We start from the raw sequence: 25,131 nt of genomic DNA, 5'->3' as shown, positions 1-25,131 counted from the left end.
ATAGCCTAAAGTAGCGTGATTTAAATATCAGTTTATTTTTTTACCGGTTTTTCTTTAAAACATTATTTTAAAATGCTTTATTAATAACCTAGAGTGAATTGCGGTGTTTTCTCCCAAATGGCGACGGACGGGTCCTAGTAGACAACGAGTATGGTTCTTTTTTTCCTTTAGTTGTGGTGTGGACACTTCTAGCAAGAAGGTAGGTTTAAAATAGCACTTTAATACACATACATAACAACACATAACTTAGAAAGTCCAATAACTGATCCAAACGGTGATTGTGGTTTTAATCCCTCCACGTTTTAGGAACCCAACACCAAACTCCATTCAAAATATATATATATTTATCTTTATGGTTCTTTATTTAGTGGCAAATATCATTATTACATAAATACAATTCATGCCTTGCTATTTTTTATTTTAATGTGCCTTATTCGGCATAGGTAATATCCACCAAACGCCACATTAATTTCTATAAATTGCGGTGGGAGAGGTGTTAAATATGAACCTTTATTGTTATTTTTATTGTATGCCGAATTGCAAAACGGTGTCCTATGATTAATACAACAACACAAGTGATACTAATGTGCACGTAAACAAGACAAATAAGCGAGGACACATTCATTGATAAGAAACTTGAATTGAGTTTTGCTATAAAAGAGTCAGGACACCATACAATTCAATGAATAGAGGTTAAAGAGGTTAAAAGTATCAAAACATGATAAAAACACAAACCGGGGAAAGATTGAAGAGACAATCAAAATTGACACAAATGATGGGGGCAGGACATATTTAAATATTCTAAAATAAATAGGGTTTTCTTAACTGGACTTGAAAGTGAATCGCCATCAATCATACTTATTTTATCCAAAAGTATATTATTTAAACTGTCTGCTCTAAAGTTTGCCATTGCAAAGTGTCAAGAGCCGCACTGCATTTTGGGAAAGTTGAGTATGTCCAGTAAGATCACGTGTAGTCCTCAGAAAATTATTTTAAGGGAAACAAAAAATAAGCACTACAGTGAGTATAGGCTGATTTGAACAATGTGTTTCCTTCCTGTTCAGTGTGTTTGAATCTTGGCTGCCATGGAGGGTCTGGAGGAGAAGCTCAAAGGTTTGTCCCTCGCCCGGCGGTCTCTCCCGGAGGAGCCCACCTACCTGCTGGATTTGGCCCTGCAGCCGGCCGGCCTGCTGGCTGTTTCCTGCTCCAACTTTACCATCCACCTCCACAACAAGGACACTCTGAGCCTGGTGGGTCAGTATCAAGGCCACAGCGGCCCGCTTTGTGGGGTCGTTTTCTCCCACACCTCCCCAGACTCCCTGTACTCTGGTTCTGCTGATGGGACGGTCCGGGGGTGGGACGTCCGCAGCCCCGGGTCAGAAGCGGTTCAGGTGTTTAAAAGCGGCCCGTCACACAACTACTGTAGCTTCGACTTGAACTGCAGCGACACGCTCCTGTGTGCCGGCACCGAGCAGGTGAACAAAGAAGACAGCTTCCTGGTTTTTTGGGACGTCAGGAAACCAGGCGGCAAGCTCCTCGGGGTGTATTCTGAGTCGCACAGTGATGACATCACACAGGTGATTCTTGCCTATAACTCTAAACAACTATTTACCTCTGGCCAGCAGAGAACTCACCTCTCTATGGTGTTCTTGAGTTATGAAATTGGAATCTGTATGAATATAAAAACCCAATACATCTTCTGTAAGAAGCACTTACAAAGAGTTTGGCTTGAAGTGAAGCTAATGAAGTAGTACTTAATCTGGTTGGGTTTATAGATAGAAATGTAGGATTCTTGCTTTTGAGTTTCTTTCTTCATGGTTAAATGCACTTATTGACTTAAGTCGCTTTGGATAAAAGCGTCAGCTAAATGAAATGTAATGTAATATACCTTACCTTATCTTATCTTTAAGGTGTGCTTCCACCCTCGAGAGAAGGACTGGCTGGCGTCAGGTTCCACAGACGGCCTAGTGAATGTGTTCGACCTTAGCCGGGGGGGTGAGGACGAGGCGCTGCTGGCCACCTGTAACAGCGACTCGTCCGCGGGCTCGGTGTGTTGGTCCGGAGCCGAGTTCACCCAGCTGCTGTGCCTCAGCCACGACGAGGGACTTCACCTGTGGGATCTGGGGCAGCTAGACACCGACGAGCCCCTCACCATCTTCAGCACCTCCGACGCCCGCGGCCTGCCTCTGCTCGCAGACGGGGGGGGCGTGGATTACCTGGTGGGGTGCCGGTGGCTGCAGGAGGCCCAGAGGCTGCTGGTGGTTGGAGGGAAGAACAGCGGGGATCTCCACCTGATGGAGTGTGACCATGCAGGGCTTCGTCTGCTGAGGACCCTCGAGGGGGGTCACTCTTCTACGGTGCGCTGCTTTCTGTGGGACGCGGCGGGGGAGGCTTTGTTCACCGGGGGGGAGGATGCTCAGTTGCTGCTTTGGAAACCAGGAGGGAAGGAGCTCACGTCGGGGAAAAGTAAATCCAAGAAGAGCGAATCAGCTTTGAGACTCAAATCAAGGCCGCATAAAAAACATGGCTACCAGAGAGAAAAGAAGGGAGCGTAGCGAAAATACTGAATCTCACTGACTTTACTCCTCTGCCAGATTACAGACTGAATGTCAATGCAAAGGGAAAATATGGTCTCCCAATTTATGAATTAACCCAAGAGATTTTTTCGCAATTGCATACTGACATGACTGCATACTACATACTCAATTTGTATGTACTTCATTCTGGGCTCTATATTTATCTTTAAGTGCCATTAGATCAAGACTGTTCAAACTGAAGTAAAGTCAGGCAATATGCTTTCTCTGCACAACATGACTGTATAAAACATTTCAGATCAAAACTACCATTGAATTAACATTGTTAAACATCAATGTGAATCAACATTACCTCTCCCACTCTATTCAATATTTTCTAGTGTTATATCAAGGAAAATTGAAATATTTACAGATTCTTAAATATGTTTATACAGTACATCATATATAATGATATGATCTTATTTGTACTGAAATGTCACTTGCCATAATTATTTTATCTAAACGTTAGGTATTCAAACTTCTTCTCTAAAGTTTGCAATCGAACAGTCTTTAGAGCCGCAGTGCATTTAGGGAATTTGAGTATGTCCAGTAAGCTCAGGTCTTATACTCATAAATTCTTGCAATCTACTTCACGGATAGGCTTTTATTACATGCACAAAATCCACTTACTTTGCAGTCTGAAAACACTCCACATCATTTTGACATCACACCATCTTAGTATGAATAGTATGTTAGTATGCAGTTTTGTGATGTCCAAAGTCAATAGCACATACCAATCCTAAACAGGTTTGGAGTATAAAGTATGTTCACGCTGGAAAAACCAAACTAAGACTAAAAGATTTAATTAAAACGAATATTTTCCTTCCATGGAGCATACAAAGGTAACAGAATAACAACTCAGAGCCAAACCACAAAGCTCTTGGAAAATGAAAAAAACAAAATTAAAAACAACTTTATATTGGTTAACTTGCCAAATCATTTATACACATCTTGCATACTACGTGTAACAGCTCTTGAATACTATCTGAAAAAACAATATACTGTGAATCTTAATATATTGTACACAGCTGAGGTTTATCTAATATTTAAAGTTTTAAATAAAGATTTTTCAAACGTTTTATACTGTCCATTAAAGTGTAATTTTGTTGTTGTAATATTCCATTTTTAAAGCCCCTGCAGAACGAACTGTTGTTCCTGCATCACATCCTGAAAGTCACCGGAGCCGCTCAGCAGGATCGCGCTGAGGGAGCAGCTTCACTCTCAAATAGCAACGAGTGGAATAACATGATTGGCAGTGTGTGTGTGTGTGTGTGTGTCTGTGTGTCTGTGTGCGACTCCACAGAAATCCTGCAGTGATTGAGGCTTGGGAAGCAACATCTTTACTCGCATTAAGCACAAGAGTTTTTGGGAAATGTATGAAAAATGTGTTTATCACATTTAACACCCAGTTGTAATAAAACAAAACCCATGAGAGTCATGACTCAAAATAACTTTTGAGGAAAATCCTATTAGACGACAAATCCATTATTTTTCCACTCATACTATCTCAAATAAATGTGCAATTATTTGAGAAGTAATAAACTGGGTTAGTCTTTTCAAGTATCATTAAGGCAGTTTGCTCTTTTTTATGATACCGTTACAGTAACATTTCTGGAAACCAATCTTCAGTTGTACAAATAGCTGCAGCTGTAAAAATGTATTATACTGGAACTATACCTGCTTTTATGGCTGACACTGTAAGTAAACTGGTATAATATATCACAAATATATATCTTATTTGGAGAAAAAAATTGCAGTCTCAACTGCAAGTTAAAAAAACGGTCTTATTCTTGACTTAATAAAGGAAGGCATAAAGGAAACACTCTTGATTTTAGACCAGAATTACCATATTACCGAAGGAAACTGGACTTTATAGAGATATTGCCATGAAATGGGCCTATAAGCATACAGGATTCACAAGCCAATTGACAAGTGAATGTGGTTGATGCAACCTTTGTGAAGTGAGGCAATGTGAACTTTACAGATTTGTTTTAAATGTTCTTCTCACAAATTTGTGAATATCTTTTTTTGTGTGCAAATGTAAGGAAGGACTATAATCCTTTACATTTTTGTTTACGTTTTTTCTCTGAATATTAATTTACAGACCTCCCCTGGCTCAGTATCTTTTTTTTAAACCTACATTGACTCTAATTGCTGTTAATAAGTATAAAGTAGAAGTTCAAATATAAATAGGCCTACTGTAGTAAAGTACAAGTAAGTAAGGGAACACCTTGCCCACCCTTTACCCCCCCTTTTCGAGTTCGCCCACGGACATGCCCTAGCATTGGCTATATTCATAGACAGTATATGTTTAAGTTATGTAACACTTTTCCTGCTAACATATCCCTCTCTAATCTAGGGGCTTGCACAGAAATCCACTCATCCTTAACACAGCGCTGCAACGTGCTGGACATATAATAAACATCAATAAAGCCTGGACGTCAAAGTGCGGGTAAAAAAGTGTAGAAGCAAAGGGCTGGGCCTCGGACAGGTTTAGCCTCATTCCTACACGCTGTGTGTTGGAGACTCCGCACAAACACACTTTGCGTTCAGCCCCGATATCTCTTTCCTTGTCCCTTCTCCTCTACCTAACCATCAGATGCAGACGCTTGCACTTTGATCGACATTGCCTCTCGTCCAATTACAGCGCTTGACATTGCTCCGGGCAGCCAATCGGCGTCGTACGTCGACGTATAACCCGTCAAGCACGCTACTGTGCGGCTCTGTTATGTGTACCATGGTCTAACCCAGCCAGTGTTGACAATAGGGTGAAAAAGAAACAGCCCCGAATCATAAACGAGCTAAAGGATAAAACACCACAAATCCAGGGGTTTGGGGAAGACAAGCAATTGAATCAGTAACAGGAATGTAATTGCGTAATCGTTTTTTATACAGCCGTGTTTTGTTATTAATGGGAGTTTGAGGATTATTCCGTTGGAAGGAAAAAGGGTACTCGTGGGTTTGGCTGTTTTCAGGCCAGATTTTCCTGCTGTTTTGCCCGCTGCTGCTGCTTGGGGGGAAAGGCTGTTTTTGCACCGTGCTGGAGGTAGCCTGTTAGCCCCGATATATTTCCAAACATAGGATAAACTCCTCCGCCGCCGTCTCCGTTGCAAAACCCACAAGAGGATCAAGGTAAAGTACTACGATTGGAGAGCTAACAGCCAGTCGGTCGGCTGCAGCTTGTCGGGACTCGGGACGGTGTGTGTTTCCCCGGTCTGTCACTTAGCATTAGCACTGCTCCCCCTCCCCCTGTATTTACATCTGGGATGATGGGTGATCGCCCAAGTCCGCCCAGGTAATGTTATTTTATTAGCATTCATGTACATATTTAGATTTGATCTAAATGTTGTGTTTTTGTAAGATGCACTGGAAGCTAGTTGGTGGCTAACAAGCTAAAGGCTACAACTTGAGCTAACCCGCGATAGCCGTAGAGCTAACGTTAGCTAGCTATCTTAACATTCCTTTTTTCTTTTATAAAACTGGAGAGCTTTGATACTACGATGAATCATGTCAATGTCAGTCATATTTAATTGATTTGTGTGCTCTGAGGAGACAACTAGCTAACGTTAGAAGCGTTACATTGAGACGCTTTGTAACGGTTAATCGGGAAGCTATCGTTGCTAGCTAGCTAGCTGGCTAACGTTGGTGAGGTTATCGCGCTGTCAAGTTTTGAATAATATGCTGCTTTGCTGCTGCCAGGCCCAACATGGCCAAGCTAACGACACCCCTTCTAAAAAAATTACTTTTTAACATACATGTGTAGCTGATAAAGGTGGTCGAGAAAGTATTTAGATCTGTTACATAAGTTAACGTACACATACCACAATGTAACAATAATCTGTTACCAGTAGAAGTCATTCATTGGAAATGTTAATTCATTTAACCAGAGGTGGATGAAGTACTCAGAACTTGTACTTGAGTAAAAATACAAGTACCACAGTGTAGGAGTACTGTTACAAGTAAAAGTCCTGCATTGGAAACTATACTTTGTTTAACCAGAGGAGGTTCAAGTACTCAGAACTTATACCTAAGTAAAAGTAAAACAACTACAATGTAGAAATATTTTGTTACAAGTAAAAGTCATTCATTGGAAACCTTACTTCATTTAGCCAGAGGTGGAAGAAGTACTCAACTTGTGTACTTAAGTAAAAATAGAAGTACCAGAGTATAGGAATACTCTTGTACAAGTAAAAGTCCTGCATTCAGAATGTTAGTCAAGTACAAAAGTATTAGCATCAAAATATACTTAAAGTACTCATTATGCAGATCGGCCCATTTCAGAATAATATATATTATATGTTTTGATTATAATTATTGATGCATTAATAAGTCAATCAAAGCTAGTAAAGGTGTAGCTAGTTTTAGCTTACTCCAGGTGTAACTGAAGTCTTATTTAATTGCTGATTATATTTCACATCCTTAATCCAAGTCTGCAAAGTAACTAAAAGTACTACACAAATGTAGTGAAGTAAAATAACATGATTTCCCTCTGAATTGTAGTGGGGTAGAAGTACAGAGTAGCAAAGAATTTAAATGCCTCAAAATTGTACTTAAGTACAGTACTTTACATGCCTGCATTTAACGTATGTTAGTATCAGGAAAACTTTACTTTGAGTAAAAGGTCCCGGCTATCTCTATGCTTATTTATATTATATTATTAAACTGATAATAGATGTTATATTATTTGATTATTATTATCTCCCATGCAATAATGTAAAGCAGGGATTTTACTATTATCGTTAATTGAGGGGGAGTTTATTTTGTATTATCTAATTGTTATTTTCATTATGCTTTATCCACTGATTATTCTCTCCTTTTTTTTAATTGATCAATTGTGTGGTTTATAAAAACTAAACTTACTTAAAATAGTAAGGTTTGTTTTGTCTAAAAAAAACAGTACAAACCCTGAATTAAAAAAAAATACATTATACATTTAAACACATTCAAAAGAAATTCAAATCAACCAAGATTTAATATAAGAGCAGATCATTTAAACAATTTTCTAAAAAGTTGCTCTTATACTGAAACCATTCATATGTGTTCTGTGCAAAAACTAGAGCTGTATATGTAGTAAAGTACAATATTTCCTTTTTGAGTTGCAGTGAAAGGAAAGACTCGAGTAAAGTAGTAACCTATACCTTAAAATAGCACTTATGTACATTACTTGGATAAACGTACTTGGTTACATTCCACCTCTGAGCCAGATAGCTGACTTTGATGCCCCATAACGGTAAATAAGTAACATCAAATCAAGTGTAAATGGATATTATCCTGATTATGTTATTTGCCATAGGTAGTAGGTTAGAGGCTGATCCTTCTGAGGTTAGGAAGCAGTGGGAAGGTTTGCCTGATGTTCAAATCCTGATGTTAAATGAACTCATGGGTTGAAGGAAAAGCCCCGTCAATCTGGCCTGAGACAAGTTTAGATTTCATGTCAAGTGAAGCCAAATGTGTGGCGATAATCCGAGATGAACTTTGACTGGCTTTGCACTAAGATAGTGTGTCTTACAAACTCTGAATATGCCACTGGTCTGTCATGTTTTATTTCTACAGGCTACCATTGTTTCAATGTTTATTGTGTGTACAAGCAGTCAGAGAGATCAACACCACTACTGACACCGTAGTGACATGGATGATGAGAGGTAGAAACATGCATGGTGACGAGTGAGAGCTCCAGAAAGAAAAAGACGAGGGGTTAGAATCAGTGGTAGATACTCAGGTGTTTTACTCTAATATTCCTACAGTATAGAAACACCAGATGAGAAGTAAAAGTCCTGCATTCAAACTATATATTTAAAGTACCAAAAGTAAAAGCAGAATGGCCTATCACACAATAATTAGATTGTATTTGTTGATGCATTTATGATTCAATCACATTAATGCTTTTGCTAGTAAAGGTAGGGATAATTTAACAAATGTATATTCTGCTCTGCTAGCTTGTGGATTGTTATCCAATTGTAACCTATGATAATACCACGTACTGTATTGGTTGATTTGTATATTGGATCTAAAATGACAAAGGTAGTGGTGTAAACATTTATTCGTTTTTCCTCTGAAACTACTATAAAGTAGGAGGAAATAGAAATATTAAAGGAAGCTGAAATATCTCAAAATCAAAGTATACTTAATTGTTACTTTTGCTTTTATTTCCACTTGGCCTTTGTCCTGTTGGTTTTCAATCAACGACAGCAGCATGCCAAAGGCCAGGTGTGGCATTATATGTGATGGTATTTGCAATGCCAGTGTGTGTTTTTTATGTGTAGGCGTAACCTTACTTTGGATACTGTCACGCTGTTTCATCTTCAAGGTTTTTATATGTCACATTGTGTTGAGGGGCAGGTCCAGCCGCTGCTCAGATAGCTTAACATCCAAAGTCTCCTGTGTTTATGATGACGCTGGTGTGTAGTTACTGCCTCCTTCTTATCAGTTCTGTATGGCTTCGTATATGTGTACGTCTGAAAGTTGCTGAGTTCATTTGTTCTTGACTGTGTGAACAGTGTAATTATCCGCTAAACGAATCATACCAATCAGATGTGCCGTCACATTGCAGCATTCAGTCAGAATGGCTACAGAACGCACTACGAAGAAGTGAGTAGTAGAACGATTTGAAATGGTATATCTGTGATAAATACTGATATTATTAGGGCTAGAATCACTTATCTACTTAACCGACAACTCTAGGAAATTGTGATGTGAAATAATAATGTGATACGCATGAAACTTGCTTCTTGCTCTTTTAGTCAGATATGGCTGCTTGTTGGTGTTGAGTTTTTGGCTTAAACTTAATACATTGATCTAAGGACATTTTCTGTAGTTGTCATGACTAAAGCTTCCCTTTTTGAAATTTCAGAAATGCTCAGTTACCTGCGCAAAAAATGTAGGGTGACTAGTCACAGAGGAATAAGTCTTTTCCTGTAAGTTAGTTATATAAAACGTTATCACCTTTGTATGGGCAATGGCGTCCGCGCGCATATTGCAACAATAAACGAGTAGGACACAGCTCTTTTAACTCGATTTGAGAGTTTGTTCTTATTTATATGAATATATTTGAAGTTTCTGCTATTTTTCCTGACATTTTCTCCTTTTTATTTAATAAGGAATACAATTGGGATAGTAAACAGCTTTCTCTGGGAATGGGTGATTGTTAGATGCCGGAACAAATTTCACAGTGTCTCAGTAGATGTGGTTATGGGAATCATTATATGACACTATGAAATATCATGAATGTTGTGCCATAGCTTAAATATTGTCATTTGACTATTTCTTGAACTGATTTCACTGTTTTAGTTGAGTAAATCAGGAGTGAATGCCATAATTAGATAGTTTTTCATTACATTTTAGAGTTTAGAGGTATTGCAAGAACAATTAATTCATACCCAGACTAGTGTGTTTGCTTTCTGCACCTCCTGGGCTGTTTTGAATGTTAACCACAGACGAGAGATCCTTGAGGCTTCCTCGTGCCAGCCTGCTTTAGATCTCCCATGTGTGTGTTCCTGTTTGTTCCCTCACTTCAGCTCTGCCTTGCCGTTGCCTATTTGTTGACTTCCTGTCGAACAGCAGCTACCTCCCTCCTCTTCCTCCCTTTCTGTTTCTCCCTGTTGTTGGCTCTGCCCCCTCCTCTCTCCTTCCTCCTTGTTCTTTAATCCCACCCTCCCTGAGCCTGTTTGGATGTCATCTGGGCTCTTATGTAAGAGGCATGGGAGGGGAACGGCTTTGTGCTCGGTTGCCATACGCTTGACCAGCCGCTGTGCTCTCGCTGTCTCTCGTGTGTTGGAGTGTTTATCGCTATTAGCTGTCTAATCAGACAGAGAGGTAGACATTAAGTGACTGATGGTTGTACACGGGGATTCCAGTGCCCCTTTGCACAGGTAAGCTCGAGTCTGTACATTGTTAAAGATATTTCAGAGGCTGTGGTGGCATTCACCAGGTGGCGAAAGCATGAAAGCATTGACAGCTCTTGAAGTGTTTCATCGTTGCCATTGGTGATGTAGCTAGGAGTTGCTGACTGATTGGGATGTACAACTTCACCGTTGCATCCCAAATTGCGGCTGAGTGTGTTTGATCAGAGCTGAATGAAGCTGACTGGCTGTATTAAATCATCCTTGGAAGAGATTTGAAGTTGTATTTGGGTGCAGTGCATACGTGTGAGGGTAGTATTTCTATTTAAAAAAAACACCCGGCTTGCTTTAAAATTCATTGTATTTGCAGCCCTTAATCACATATGGCTCTACAATCTTTACATCATATGCACGTTTTTCTACTTAATTACGATTTAAAATATGCTACTTGTTTAAAAAAAAAAAAAAAAAAGTATACTCTTTTCCCTTGTATCGGCAGTGTACCATTTGCTGCTGTAACGCTGTAGATTCTCCTGCTGTGGGACGAATAAAGGATTTCTGATTCTTATTCTAAAACTAGAGCTGGAACCAACAATAACTTTCAACATTAATTTAATCGGCTGATCATTTTGTTGGATAAATTAATTGCTTTGTCTAGAAAATGTCACAACACAGAGAAAATGGTATCCCCGAATGTGTTTAAATGTATTTGTATGTCTCACCAAAAGTCAAAAATACAAAGTTATTTACTTAACAATGTTATCAAATAAATAACATGCACATCTTCGAGTTGGAGGAGCTGCAACCAACCACAGCCCGTATGCTGTTATTGCTCAGAGAATTACTAAAACAAATCTTGAAATTGGTACATTTTCTGGCCAACAACTAATTAATTATCAAGCAAATTGTTTCCGCTCTGTCACAACCTCTATTCTCACACCGTCAGTTTGAATTAGGAAAGCTCCATCAGAAAACTCCCCTTTAGCCCTTGAGAGAAACTGTCTTGGGATAGTTGCTGCTATACACCACCATCATCAAATCGACCCCTGATATAGTGGATTTTACTCTTTCTAGCAATATAAACCGGTGTCAAAGTTTGTGTACATTAGAGCCACCCCCTCGAAGCCTTTATCTTCAGATAATCTCAGACTGAAGGTGATTTTCTGAAGGCTGTGCTTTGTAAGGTCTTTGCGAGGCTGAACAGGTGTCGAGGTGTCGGTTTGCAGTTTGTTGTTGGGTTTTCACTCAGGCAGGAGATGCTGTTGGAACACAATTTGTATGACATTTGAATGAAGCCCTGTGCCAAACTTTGAAAGGCAAATTGTTATTATTGTTATTCATGACCACACAGCAGGATCCACAGATGAATGCTGTGCTACCAGCCAGTGATGGGACAGATCAGTGTTCAGCTGGAGGTGTTCTCCCACCCTGGTGATGCCCAACAGAAGGCATTCACTCAGTCGGAGCATTAACAGCTGTGTGGTTATTAAGGAAAAGACAATGAGCTGTGTTGACACATGACAAATTGGTTTTGTCATATGCAAGTATGTGTCCGTAGGGGTGTGGTAGAAAAGAGTTTCGCTGAGCTCTAGTGAAACGAAATGTATGTAATTATGACCGGTTACATTTTTAAGACTGGTTCAAGATTTAACCAAAGATTTCTTTATTGATCATTCAAATATCAGATCAAATGGTGAAGAATACTTTACAAAAGTTCCTGGAGCCAAATGGTGACAGGTTTTAAGTTGTTGTCTTGTAAAAATATGCAAAGATATTTAATATAAAATGATAAAAATCTATTGCTAACCTTTTATAAAGAGCTAACAATTGGCATGTATTGCTTGATATATGATTTGAGTGACTAATTGATTACCAAAATGGTCTGCTAATTCATTATTGTAGTGATTTATTGCCTTACTTCACCCTAAAAAAAAAAACGTTCCTAATTACATTTAGTTTAATTTATATTTAAGAGTAATATTAGACTCCAGATCATACAGTTCATGTTTTTGTCAGGCTATGGTTTATCCATCATCTAACTACATTAGTTGTGTCACAGCAATTAAGTTAATCAGCATCACATAGCAATGTCTGGGGAAAAAGACAACTTTGTTATAAGTTAGGAAAGTAGGGCACATTGTACAAATTGCGTAATTGGGGAAACCCTGAGTAGGGCCTAGATATGGGTCTGCTAAAGAATAAAAGGTCAGTTGTTTTGAGGGCTGTCCCAAATAGTTTGAAGCTTCATTCATAGGGTTGACATTTAAATTCGTACAACATTTGGATGCTGCCCCTCTCTCTTTTTCCTTTTTGCACGTCTAGTAACTTTGTTTTAACTCGGCTTATCTGCAGAGTACTATTTCAGTTTAGACTTCTCTAATATTACACGAAAACATATTTATTTAAACTTCTTATGAATTGGTCTCTAACCACATGCAGATGCGATGCTACTCAACAATCATTTATCACTTTGAAAACTGCAGTAAACATGATGACAGACGATCAGCTTTGCAGCCTCATGTAACTTGCAAAAGGCTTCCACTGTCTGCTAGTCAGGCAGCAGGATCTGGATCTTGTGTGTGTGTGTGTGTGTGTGTGTGTGCTAAAGTCTGAGTGTGTCCGTGTGCCTATCCTTCTCTGTTATATACGGGGCCTGCAGGACATACTGTACGACTGCCTGTGTGACTTTGACAGAGCATTAGAGATGCAGCCAGCGCAGAGTACGGCCTGCAGCGTCTCATTCACGTCTTATTACATAACTGCTTCTGCTCGAGTTGTAATTAATTTCTCCCTAAAGCCTTCATGTCATCCAGCTGAGTTTGTGTGGCCTGCATCAGGACATCAGTGTCTTCACTGTTGCGTAGGTCCTAGCTCATGTGGAAGTCAGAGTAAAGGACACAGAGTAAGACAAAATTGGTTGATTAAAAATGTAAATAAGTTTCTCTCCTACATTGCTAGCTTGGAAGGAATCCAGTCAATAATGTATCTGAATTGCTTGCAACATGTTATTGTGTGACTTTATCATATCCAATGTAAGTCTGATATCGGGTTGCATATTGACATGCTAGCCCTACTGTGTTTAAAACAATGTAATTTAAACCTCCAGCACACAGTCTGGCTTACTGCTGCTCTAATGGGTGTTTGTGATGTATCAGGTAGATGAACACGCGTTAGAGCAGCCACCGATATGTACATGGATACTACGTTGACGAATGATAATCCAATTAGAATACTCAAACTTTGAGCGTCACAGCCGTTGACTTTGGCTCTCATTATTACCAGACGGTTCCTCAGGAAAAATCTTTATTTAACTTACTAAGGTTTTTCTAATGGGTGTGGTTCAGGAAAGTATTTTAGCATTAGTTTGGAGTGAGAAGTGTGACTTCTGCTGATGGTTGTCTGTATGTTAGAAGTTTTTTTTTAGACTATATTGGCAGCAAACACCCAGCAGTGGACGTTTCCTCAGCTTCCTCCCTCTGTGGCGACGCCTCGCAGCCAAGGCTCCATTGTTGTGGGTAGACTGGTGTTTCTGGTGTGTGTGTGCGTTGGTCCGTTGGCATGTAAGAAGGAAAGGCAGTGTGTCTGTGCACCAGGCCTCTACTGAGGGGTTAAAAGTGGTCTGTTGTGTCTGCACTCGTTTGTTGTGATGCCAAAAAGGGAAGGTGGACTGACACAGAATAGAAAAAAGTCAGTGGGGAAGTTTTTACGAGCTCACTACCGTAAAAAAAGTTAATGTAGGAGAGCTGCATGATAATGTCAAAAAAAATTATATTTGGTGATTCACTGATCGTTTATGTAAACTTGGAACCTCAAAGTAAATCAGAAGTAACTATATAATACATAAGACAATGTGAAATATTTTAAAGTAACATTTGAACATTTTTTTCACGTGATTGTCTTAATAGTCTGTGGTCACAAATGACTTTAACTATGAGAAAAATAGCATGTCATAGACATTTCTTATGTTATTTTTAAATACAAATGTCTATGATGAAAAAGAACCCATGTGATACATAATTTTTTATCATAACGTGTTTTAACATTTTATCAAATCATTTCCCAATTTATTCATTTATAGATCCAATTAGTCAGTGTGTTTAATATTTAACACATTGGGGCTCCATACACTCAGAGGCTCTTTAAAAAATATTCAATCTCAACAGAAGGCAACTTAACAACACTTTCATAATAGATTGCCTTTTAATGTGAAACTCTTACAACTTATTTTTCACAGGAACACGGACTAATTTATTGGTATTTAATATGCTATAATTGCTATTAAGAAATCCCCTGTTGTGTTTCTATTCTGCTAAACTTTCAATTCTGTGTTAATCACCCTGCCCTCAGTTCGCTGAGCGCTCTCAACTCATTTTTGATATGATTGTATTAACCACCCCCCCCTCCCCCTTTTATGTTTCCCCCAGCAGGGCTATGTCCTCGGCAGCCACCACATCTCCATCTGCCGACAAAGTGGACGGATTTTCACGGAAGTCTGTCAGGAAGGCCAAGCAGAAGCGGTCGCAGAGCTCGTCCCAGTTCCGCTCTCAGGGCAAACCCATAGAGCTCACGCCCTTGCCACTGCTCAAGGGTAAGAGGGGAGGATGGTGTGTGTGTCTGTGTGTCTGTGTGTGTCTGTGTGTGTGTGTCTGAACTGATGGTGTCCCAGCCAAACAATAACATTGAGTTAACGCTGAATATTATGAACTTGTCACGGATGATACAAAATAAGCTCGCGATTTAGTCCGATGTAGATCACTTTCCAGACAGTTTTAACTTGTGACTTCTCCATTTATAAAAAAAAAAAAAAAAAAAGTTAACATGAATGATAACCTGAACTAGTTGGACCATCATGTAGCCTAATCTCAAGGTTCAAGGTTCTTTATTAGTCATACAACCCTAGACTGACCGACAGCCGTGGTTTCATCGTTGGTGCAGACGGTGTTTTTAACAACTCTAATACAGTATCCCTGAAATTCAGATTGACCTTTTCTGGTGTCTATGAAGACTTATTGATGGTAAATCATTAAAGTCTTGTCTGCACAATGAAAGGGCCCACCTTATCTTAAAGTGAAGATGGGTCAATAGATACCATATTTTAATGTTTACCTTGTCGTGTTGAGACTCAGCTGTGAATCAGCATCACCCTCATCGGCCTTTCTTTGAACATGTACACTACAAGATCCTATCGTACATTCCTGAACCCAGAAGTTCTTGTGAAACTTGTGCTGTGGTGACCAGAGCTGCTAAACCTGCCTGTAATTGTCCTGCCATGCCGGTTTTAAGCATCTAGCTCGGTGTGTGTTGGTGTGCATGTTATCTACATGACTGGTAAATCATGATGGTGATCACACAGGGCGGGTCAGGGCTGATGTCTTTGTTTGTCACTGATGAAAAGACATCTTCAATCTTCGTGTACCATGAATGTTTATTTTTCCTGGAAAATCTTTATATCTTTCAATCATACACCAAACACACTATGAAAAATATCCAACCTTTTTGGCTTTTGCTCCTGTTTTTTAATTGAAGCAGTTATTTTCACTCCTTATCATATGTTTAATACAGTTCGTAAAAAAACAAAATAGTTCAAATTGATTTAAATATCTAATATATTTTCCATTCTGTTTTATATAAATTTTCTGAAAATTCTATTTAGATTCAAGCCGATGTTGTCATCAGAAATGCTGTCTAATCATGTGCTGGATAGGGACAATTCCAACAATTCAATACAAAATCTTAATGGTCCTTACACACCGAGCCGATTTTCGGCGTCGATAGATGTCGGGCCGTCGATGAGCGTCGTGTCGCCCCACTCGGATTGGTGTGTACTGCATCGTTGTGTCTTTTCGGCCGTGCCGACACCTTCCGCCGCCGATTCGACATGTTGAATCGGGAGGCTGTCGGCTAAAGGCCGTCGGCCAAAGAAATCACTCTGATTGGCTGTTCAGCTAGCGAATCAGTGCATGAGAAGCGAAACGGAAGTGAGGGACCCAAACAAACTATTAAGAAGGCAAATCTGAGATTTCATTTAACTCCAGCTCTCGACACAGGTTCGGGAAAGCCCCATGAGCTTCTCGTTGTAGAGTGAAAATGGAACGCACGCGCTATTTGTTGTTTGTTTATATCACGCAGTCTGTTCTTCTTCTCTCGGTGTATCACGCAGTCTGTCTTCCGGTTGTTGCCTCTTTTGAATGACGAATACACACTACCGCCGCCTGCTGGTAAGGAGAGTTATTGCCACTCGCGCATGCGCAGTTCGTACGTGCTACTTGGCCATTGGCTGAAGTCTTTGCGGTGTGTTCCAGTGCGACACATGGCCAAGACGCAGGAGACGTGAGACGACATTCCGTCGGGACGTGTTCTTTGGTGTTAGTTTGGTGTGTAATGAGCTTAAGAGACGGAATGAATATCAATCAATCTGGTGTAACTCAACATTGGAAATGTTCTTTATCAAAATTGTGCTTCAATACAGTTTATATAACTAAACATTGGATGCTTTCCTAAAATAAAGTGCTCTAAATCTAGCTGGTAGTGTCAAGTGAGTGACATGATGCTATATTGTCTTTGAGGAATGCTAGTGTATTACTACACGGAGGAGTGTATTGATGTGTACACATCACACTGCAGGCCAAAGTGAATTGGGCAATGTGTGGTATGCATTTGGGCGAAGCATTACACAATGAGACATCCCATTCACGTTTCACACAGCAGTGGTGTGGCTCCATGTTGACTGCAGGAATGCTGCCACACAGAAACCAGACACATCTGTCAGAGTTTAAATGGAAAACCACTTCCTGGTTCTTTCTCAGGTCGGGATTATAATGAGCACAGAAGGTTAACCCTGAGGCGTGAGCTCTCTGTGTTTGTGTGCATGTAGGGCTGTGACATAATCAATAATCTGAAACTCCTTTTCACATAACAAGAGACTGGGAGAAAACGAGTTAAGTGAGTTATAGTGTGTGTGTGTGTGTTCATGCTCCACTTATACTTACTTTCACTATGTCAACATGTACATGCTGTAGGTACACAGCAGAACACCTAACCTGACCCCCACCATCATGCAAAGACAGTGGAATACACACAAACAACAGCAGGCCTGTTTGAATTGCTTAAAGTGAGAATGTTCCCTTTTCTGAAACCCAGGATGAAATTCTGAACATTTGATTTAAACTGCATCCTTACATATTTAACAACATTCATACCAGTTTTTTTTTTACCTCGTTATACCTTTGACGAGCTTTGGAAAACAATTGTGATTTCCCTTGTGTGCGGTCACATTTTGTCGAAATGCAAAATTAAGATCCAATTTTAGTCTATGAACCATTTCTTAATTCTGACTCGTCTCGCCTGTTAAAATTGATAGTTCTATTTTAGCCAATTTCTGCATAAAATGTACTTTTTAAATACATTTTTTCCCTTTGTATTTTCACAAGCTGTGAACATTTTGTTGAGAATTTCGACTGGCAAAGAGTTGAAAACCTCCAATTGAATGGCAGCCTATATATCAAAATACGCACTTTGATGTAGTTGTGTATTTATACAGTGAGCATGCCAGCTATATTTGCCATATGTGTTAAACGGACAGAATGTTCTTTCACTTGTCTGAGTTTATTTTAGTTTGTGTTTTATAGTCGTACTGTGTTTATCTTCGCCCGAGCCGGCACATGGTTCGGTCCTTTTCAGCACCTCGTCGCTTCAGTTTCACGCGTTCACTTAACATTCACACAGCTCCGCACATTTCTCACCTCCTCAGTACAATCACAGTCTGCTGCTCCTGACCACAGAGCAGCTCCACTGGAACTTTTGCTTTCCAGGAGGACTTGTTACTGATAACTGGTTTCATTGCTTGGCATTTTTCCCTCTCTTTTTTTAAACCAGAATTTTGATTATGCTAATGTTCAGGTTCAGGTATTTAGTACCTCTACTGTGACATGTCTCCATGCTCTAATGTTCAAAAAGCTCTTTATTTTTCTCATACTGCCTGTGCTGCAGCACCTCTTTTCACCCTGTGTCTGAAAGCAGAGCCCAGTCTGCTCTGATTGGTTAGCTGGTCAACTGCTCAGAGATGTCCCGCACCTTAGCCTTGTTGGAGCACTAGCCAATAGAAGCGTGAGTGTTACGATGTGATGTCACTATGTTCTGGAAGTAAACAAAGGAGTCCAATGGAGGGCGAGAGAAACTCCCTCTGGAGGAAACTTGGGGATTTTAGCCTTTGCAGACCATACACAACAACCTATATAACACACTACAGGAAAGGGAAAAGCAATTGCCCAAAAAGCATAATAGGATCTCTTAGATGTGACATAGGTTGCAGTAAAGGAGTCATGCTGAACATGTAAAGATTAGTGTGTGATTATGAAGAGTTAGAAGCTGTCTGATTGATGCACATTTTGAGATTTAAACATTGAGTAAAGGCTCACAAAAGTTAAGAGGAACCATATTTTCAGTTGTAGGGTCATTCAGAGACGGTACAGAAAGAGTTAGACTTGTATTGCTCAGCTTGTAGTTTGTGAAATCACTGGAGCGTCTCGTACATTTCCCAGGATTTGGATCAGGATACCTTCCCTGTGGTCACAAGACAACCTTTGAGGCTTCCTTTCACTCCCATATATGTCCGAGTAAACCAAGTGGAAGAACAAGGATTATTTTGCCCCTCCCGCTTGTCTGTTGTGAACTTTAAGCCACAGACAAACAGTGGACTCACTGTGACGTATGCCAAAAGCCCCGTGTTGAACCAGTAAATAAATAACTAAAATAAAAGTAATAAATTGGTAAATTAAATTGCCCATTGTAGGAGCCAACCTCATATGACCATAAAAGAGATGTGGTCTTCAGGAATGCCGGTGGTTTTTTAATTATAGGGCTATTCTATCTCTAATCTCTTCACAATATTAAGCTGCCAGAAAGATGTGTATCATGGGCGATTTATTTTATCAACAGGCCCTGAGGTCTTCCTGATTCTCAACCTATTGGGGGGATTTTTTTATACCAGCGTTCAGTGAAAGAAGTAATGGATATAAGTATTTCTATTTTTATCAAGATTTTGCGGTTTTCAAGATTGTTTCTACATTTGATTCAGTTTTTATTTGTCACATCCAAGCTTAATTTAGATGTCATTTTACATTCATTGTTGTATCAAAGTTATTTTTGTCTGTAATTTCTCTACAGACGCTTCCATAGACCTTTTATTAAAGCTTGCCCTCCGATTCTCTGCAGTGTTTATATTGCTTTTTTTAGGACTGTTTGTGTTATTCGTAAGAGATGGAGATACAGAAGGTATTTTTTTATTTCTAGAACACTTTAATCGGCATGGTTTGCCGTGTTTTAGAACAGGGATTTCCTTGTTTCTATTATTCTTTTTTTATATCTGAAAAGGATATAATCACTCGGTGTAGCAGTGGGGTTGCAAGTGCCATTTCCTTTTTATATTTTCAGGCCATAACTCGACCCAAACAAACCTGTTCTCTTGCGTGTCCTTTATTTAACCTTTTCTTATTGGATCATTTTTCCTTTTTCGCTTTCTTAGACAAATCTGCTCGGCTGTGTTCCTTTGTCCATTACCAAGAGACATCTCTCTCCCGCCTTGAGGTACACATGTACGCAGCAGCAGTAGAGGTGGGCGTATATCCGGACAGCTGTACTCAACGCTGTTCATTTAGCAGACTGCGAAAGCACATCATCACTATGCACAAATCACATTTTCCTCTTCCTCCTCTTCTCCTTTTACTTGAGGGTTAGTCACCGCCACAGGTCAGACTTCAGCCAGTACCCAGGGAAGCATAGTCTTGGTAAAGCACGGTAGATTACATAAATCCCGTCATTCGCTGTGCAGCTCATTCTTAGACGTTCAGAGGAAGACCAGGAGGGCGCAGTTTCCTCAGGGGGATCCCCGGGCAAAAGGATGACGCACGCTGCAGGAATTTTCACAATAGAGCCAGTCGCATTCACATTATACTCAAAGCAATGTCCCTGGTTCATCAGATGGTTGCTTACCTCCAAAAAGCTCTGAGACTGCTAAACATGTCATGATTGAGCTGCAGAGGTCTGATTTGTATATCATTATGGGAAGAAAACCCTGAGGCATTTTCCAATAGGTCGATCTAGAAGTATTGTATGAAAGCCTCTTGGAAAAAATGTGACCTTGGAGTACAGTCACTCCTCGAGACTGTGATGTCATCTGCAGTAAACATGCTCGAACAAGCTAGTCAGCGTGATATGTGTTAACAACATTGTTTGTTGTTATGTCTGAAACACATAATATCCAACAAGTCTATAATTAAATAAAAACCCTAGGAGGTATCGGGAACATGTGTTGTTGTGCAATACAATGATTGTCATGTACTTGATCTTGGTTGGCTAAGAGGTGGCAATCTGTCACTAGCTTCAGTCGTAATTCTTTCTGTCTTGTCATTTTGAATGAAGTCAGAATGACATGTCAGTCAGAGGTATGATTTAGTTTTTTCTGTAGCTTGTTTAAATGGGACAGGACAAAGCAGACTAACCAGAATGCACACACAATCCACATTATAGCAAGCCCTTCAGAGCCTTATATTGACAGATTCAGTTTATGCCAATTGTTTAGCATGTTTGTACAACTTTGGTTGAACAATATCAGTCCAACATTTTCGTCCAATCACTCTTTGTCAAGTGTTGCTGTATCTCTCTGGAAAACCACAAAGCTCCTGAATAATACACGTTTTTATCATTTGAGACTTTAAAAGCTCCGTTTTCACATTTGCGCTGGCCATACCGACAGCACTTGTTTTGATGTAAAAGCTATGCATCGAAATAACTAACCTGATCACCAAAGTTAAGCCAACAAAAAGTCTCTAAATGCCAAAAAGACAAAATCAAATTTGGGAGATTCTGGGTTCCCAGAGCAGGAAACTAAATTGATTACCGAACCTAGACGCCAATGGTTTAGGGCAAATAAAACTACTGCTGGCCCTCTGCTGTGTTTTAAACTCCTGGATAGTGGTTTTTAATCCCGTATGTGAAGGCTCAAAACATTTTGTAAGAATTATGCTGTTCTCACCTCTCTTTACAAATTCTGGCAAACTGCCCTTAAGCAAGGCCCTTCATTTCCCAGCACAAGGCTCAGGTTGTATTAAACAGCTTCTGAGTGTAACTGTTAAGCAAATACAAATAGCATGAACGCTCATCCAGAGTCTCCTAAATCCATAAAGGTTAACAAAAAAATATTGAAAGAATACTTGGAGGCAATACCTGTTGCTGTTGCCTGAGGACCCCAACGGTTCTTCGTGTTTTGTGTTCAAGCATGTGTACGTTTGTAAAAAAAAAAATGTCTCCAATAAACGTTCATGAGAGAAGGGCGGGAAATATTGCCAGCAAAAGTTGGCATAGCAACAAACGCACATCTCATGGCCTACATGAAGATACCATGGTGCGAAAAGAGTCTGCAGGGATATTGTACATATACTTTATATGATATAATCTCATTTACATGCATGTTACAGTTGCTGCATACTTTAGGCTTCACTAAGTGTTACCACAGAGATGTTCGCTGAAGGAGGTAGAAGAAGGAATGCAAACAGAAAAGAGAAAAAGAGGTGAAGGGACTGGTGGGAAATCTGAACGAGTTGTTTTAATGTTTAATGGAGGAAGAGGAGAGGAAAGAGATGGTTCCTGTGTGACAAACAAACCCAACTCTTCCTCCGTTTGGGAATTTGTCCGTCCAATCCTTCTTTTGTTCCCTTTCTCATCCATATCAGGATGTTTAAATATCCCCAGAAGCAAAATAACCCTTATTGATTTAGTTAATTTGTGTTAAAAGCACATCATGGATTGAAATTATTAATCTACTCGAAATGTTACTTTCACAAATATTTAGTATTCATAAGGCTCTACCTAATCACTGTGATTGGAATTGTCACTGCTGAAGTATTCAAACTTAAAAAACAATCTCTAGGATAGAAACAAAGTAAATAAAATGTAAAAAAAACAAGTACATTCTATAGGCACACATAAAACTACAAAGAAAGAAAATATATTTAAAAACAATTAGCATTACAGGAATTAGAAAGACAAATGCATTTATTAATCAATAACTTTTAACCAATCAGTCCCGTTTAAGTTACACCCTCCTCGCCTTTGCTTGTTGAGTCTCGCTGTTAAACGGTAATGGTAAATACATAGTCCAACAACGTCCCAGAGGAGAGGATAAAGACTTGTAATTAAAAATCAGGTTTCATGTCCTCCTCCTGAGTGTCTTCCTCCTGGAGGTTTCTCTCCTCTCCTCCCTCAAGTGACGTTAACTGCTTTGACGTCTCACAATCGGCCTCCTCTTATCAAGGCCGCTGTGGCATAAATGCAGGAAAAACCTTGAAAACACAGCCTGTTAAGAGCACATATTAGTTCTCATAGCAGCAACCTTGGCTAGTGCTGGTCAGATCCTCATGTGGCTGAGCGTGTTGTCTGACTGAATTAGTTCCCTCTCACGTCCACCTCGTAGGAAGACTGATCTGTTGCTGACCTCTCTGGGCAGCAGGCTTTTAAAAGAAGCGAGGGGCAGAAAATAGAAAGAAAGCGAGACTGAGTTGTACAATGCTGCACAGCGAACCCTCCCCTGTCCCTCTCCTTGCGGCTTCCTCTGGTCTCCATTCGGCCAATGAAGCCCACCGACATGCCACCTCGTCTTCCCTCCCCTCCATGTCCTCCCCTCAGGAGAAACATGATCCATGAGGTGTCTCTTTACATTTTTCCAGCCCCACTCGTTACAAACAAGCCACAAGAAGGAGCGTGGGTCCACTGAACTTCTGCCGTCCACATGTTTGGCTCAAATCCGCTCACACCACAACGTTCATGACTGTCGTTTTCTACCGCGGGTGCCTAACAGGGAGAGGAAACCTGATTAAGTGAGTGGTGGGATTCATGAATGTGTGTGTGGTGGGGGGTGGTGGTGCAAACCAGTAAGAACGTGGAGTGTTAAAGTTAGCCTCTGCTGTGAAGGGCTGTCGCTGCTGCCAGCCAGTCAAGCCTGTCATGTGTGTGTGTGTGAGGCAGAGGGAAAGGTAGACTTAAAATGGACTGGGAATGGTAACACAAGACGGGTGTTTTGACTGACTGCGAGGAAAATGGAAAGCTCCCAGGTGGAATGAGTACATTTATTTCTGATTCCTAGTGGAGGAATGTGTTTGTTTGTATTAAAGCTCTGCAAGGGTGGATTCAATCTGTGAATGAGATTCCGAATCTGTTTTGAATGGGAACCATGTTCAAAGAAGATCCAGGAGTTTATTAAGAAACGTGAGTTCAAAGTTGAAGTTTGCTGCCCAGCTTGCATCAACCTCAGCTATTAAACATGTGCCAATACATGAGTACAAGGTAAACACAGACTACTGATACTCTTTTTTTTTTAAAATAATCTTATACATTTTCCTTTTTGATTAATTGTTAGGTTTATAAAATGATAAATAAAATATTCCATATTACACTGTTGGACTTCAGATGTCTTGTTTGGGAACAGACATTAATGACACTTTTGCTGATAATTTAATTTACCGAGAACCCTTTTATCAAGCTTTTTGCTATATGCAAGTCTGATTTAATTTAAGAACAGACAAATGTTCTAAGAAATTACTATTTTGTCCTTTTTTTGTACTTTGTAATACTTAGTGCTATGGACACATTTAGTTTCAAACAAAACAGTAGATATTAAGGCCCAGCCCTAATCTAGTACACAGTGAAGAGAATGTTTCCTAGAGACACTTCTTCTTCTGCTCACAGAAACATATTGACTACTGACCCTCGTGTTACGAATGTGCAGCAGCACAAAGGTATGAGAAAGCTCAAGTCTGGTACCTTGTTTGTTTGTGTGTGTGTGTTGAGTTGCATTAAGTGGTGCTCTTGTTCCTGCTAGGTGAGTCCTGGGAGAGACTAATGCTTCTCACCTGGACTCTTGAAGCTGTCTTTGTGTGAAACGTCCGATTCATTATTCTTGATAACACACTTTGAGCTGATGCTCTTCAAACAGCTTCAATTCAACTTTTGACACGACGAGTCAGCTGACAGGGTTTCGAACCTGTGACCTCTCAGTTATTTCAGGGTCTGTCCAGCCAGTTCCAAACAATGCTCCTCTGCCACTCTGAATTTGAATATTGAACATATTACAATACCATTTAATCGATGGTCTTATCGTCAAACATACAGTGATTGTACGGTTCTTTTAAAAATAATGTTTTTCTTCATATTTCAAGGAATCCAAATTAAACTTCTTATGTAACTTTTTAGACATTATTCAGACAAAATAAATAATTGGACGTCCTTAATTTCTTAAATGATCTCGTCATTTTTTTCCGACATGTATTTAATGTATTGGACAGGCACAATGTATATTTTGGATGTAGCAGAAAGTGAGAAGGGTTCTCCATGCAACAATGGTCCCACAGCTTTTTTTTTTTTCATGTGAAAAATGTGAACACAAATTAAAGGCAAGATTGTAAAAATACTCATTTTCACGTGTTTCTTAAAAGTAATAAGGGACATTTTAAACAGTTTGAAAATAAAGGTCTTCGTATTTTTCATTAATGAAGTACTGATGCCGCTTCCTGCAGTGTTTGCTCTCATTACAAGCTTGCAGGAGTCTTTTTTGTTTGTCTCAGTGAGATACATTTCAGACATTTAGTGTGAAACCTTGTTCCCTTAAAACAGAAGCGAGAGTGACTCCGTAGCCGTGCCATCTGCCATATTGGCTACAGTAGCTGGGA

At 39.8% G+C, this 25,131-nt stretch overlaps 2 protein-coding genes across 6 annotated transcripts in view; both read left to right on the top strand.

Annotated features, from left to right (window-relative positions):
• On the top strand, window positions 1-3,495 carry wdr89 (WD repeat domain 89). Its single transcript, XM_034123042.1, has 3 exons — window positions 1-199; window positions 1,065-1,577; window positions 1,911-3,495. Exons 2-3 carry the CDS (start codon window positions 1,086-1,088, stop codon window positions 2,553-2,555), a joined length of 1,137 nt encoding a protein of 378 aa, XP_033978933.1. The 5' UTR covers window positions 1-199; window positions 1,065-1,085; the 3' UTR covers window positions 2,556-3,495.
• A 1,802-nt stretch (window positions 3,496-5,297) lies between these two features.
• Window positions 5,298-25,131, top strand: part of ppp2r5eb (protein phosphatase 2, regulatory subunit B', epsilon) — a 39,820-nt gene continuing 19,986 nt past the window's right edge. Inside the window, exons 1-2 of one of the 5 annotated variants that reach the window (XM_034123089.1) lie at window positions 5,298-5,705; window positions 14,839-14,999. In XM_034123089.1, the coding sequence (XP_033978980.1) occupies window positions 14,843-14,999 (157 nt within the window). In that variant the 5' untranslated portion in view covers window positions 5,298-5,705; window positions 14,839-14,842. Of the gene's footprint in view, window positions 5,869-10,250; window positions 10,442-14,835; window positions 15,000-25,131 lie in introns of those variants that run through there. The other 4 variants (XM_034123081.1, XM_034123072.1, XM_034123063.1 and 1 more) reach the window with 4 other exon arrangements.

This window comes from Trematomus bernacchii, unplaced genomic scaffold, assembly GCF_902827165.1.
Source record: "Trematomus bernacchii unplaced genomic scaffold, fTreBer1.1, whole genome shotgun sequence".
Lineage (NCBI taxonomy): Eukaryota > Metazoa > Chordata > Actinopteri > Perciformes > Nototheniidae > Trematomus > Trematomus bernacchii.
The sequence above is the reverse complement of the archived record's forward strand: the minus strand, read 5'-3'. Positions and strand labels throughout refer to the sequence as shown.

Excerpts from the sequence above, each read along its gene's own strand:
- wdr89 (XM_034123042.1), top strand. The coding sequence starts at position 1,086 with ATGGAGGGTCTGGAGGAGAAGCTCAAAGGTTTGTCCCTCGCCCGGCGG. Across the intron at positions 1,578-1,910 it reads ACAGTGATGACATCACACAG|GTGTGCTTCCACCCTCGAGA; the intron begins GTGATTCTTGCC and ends CTTATCTTTAAG.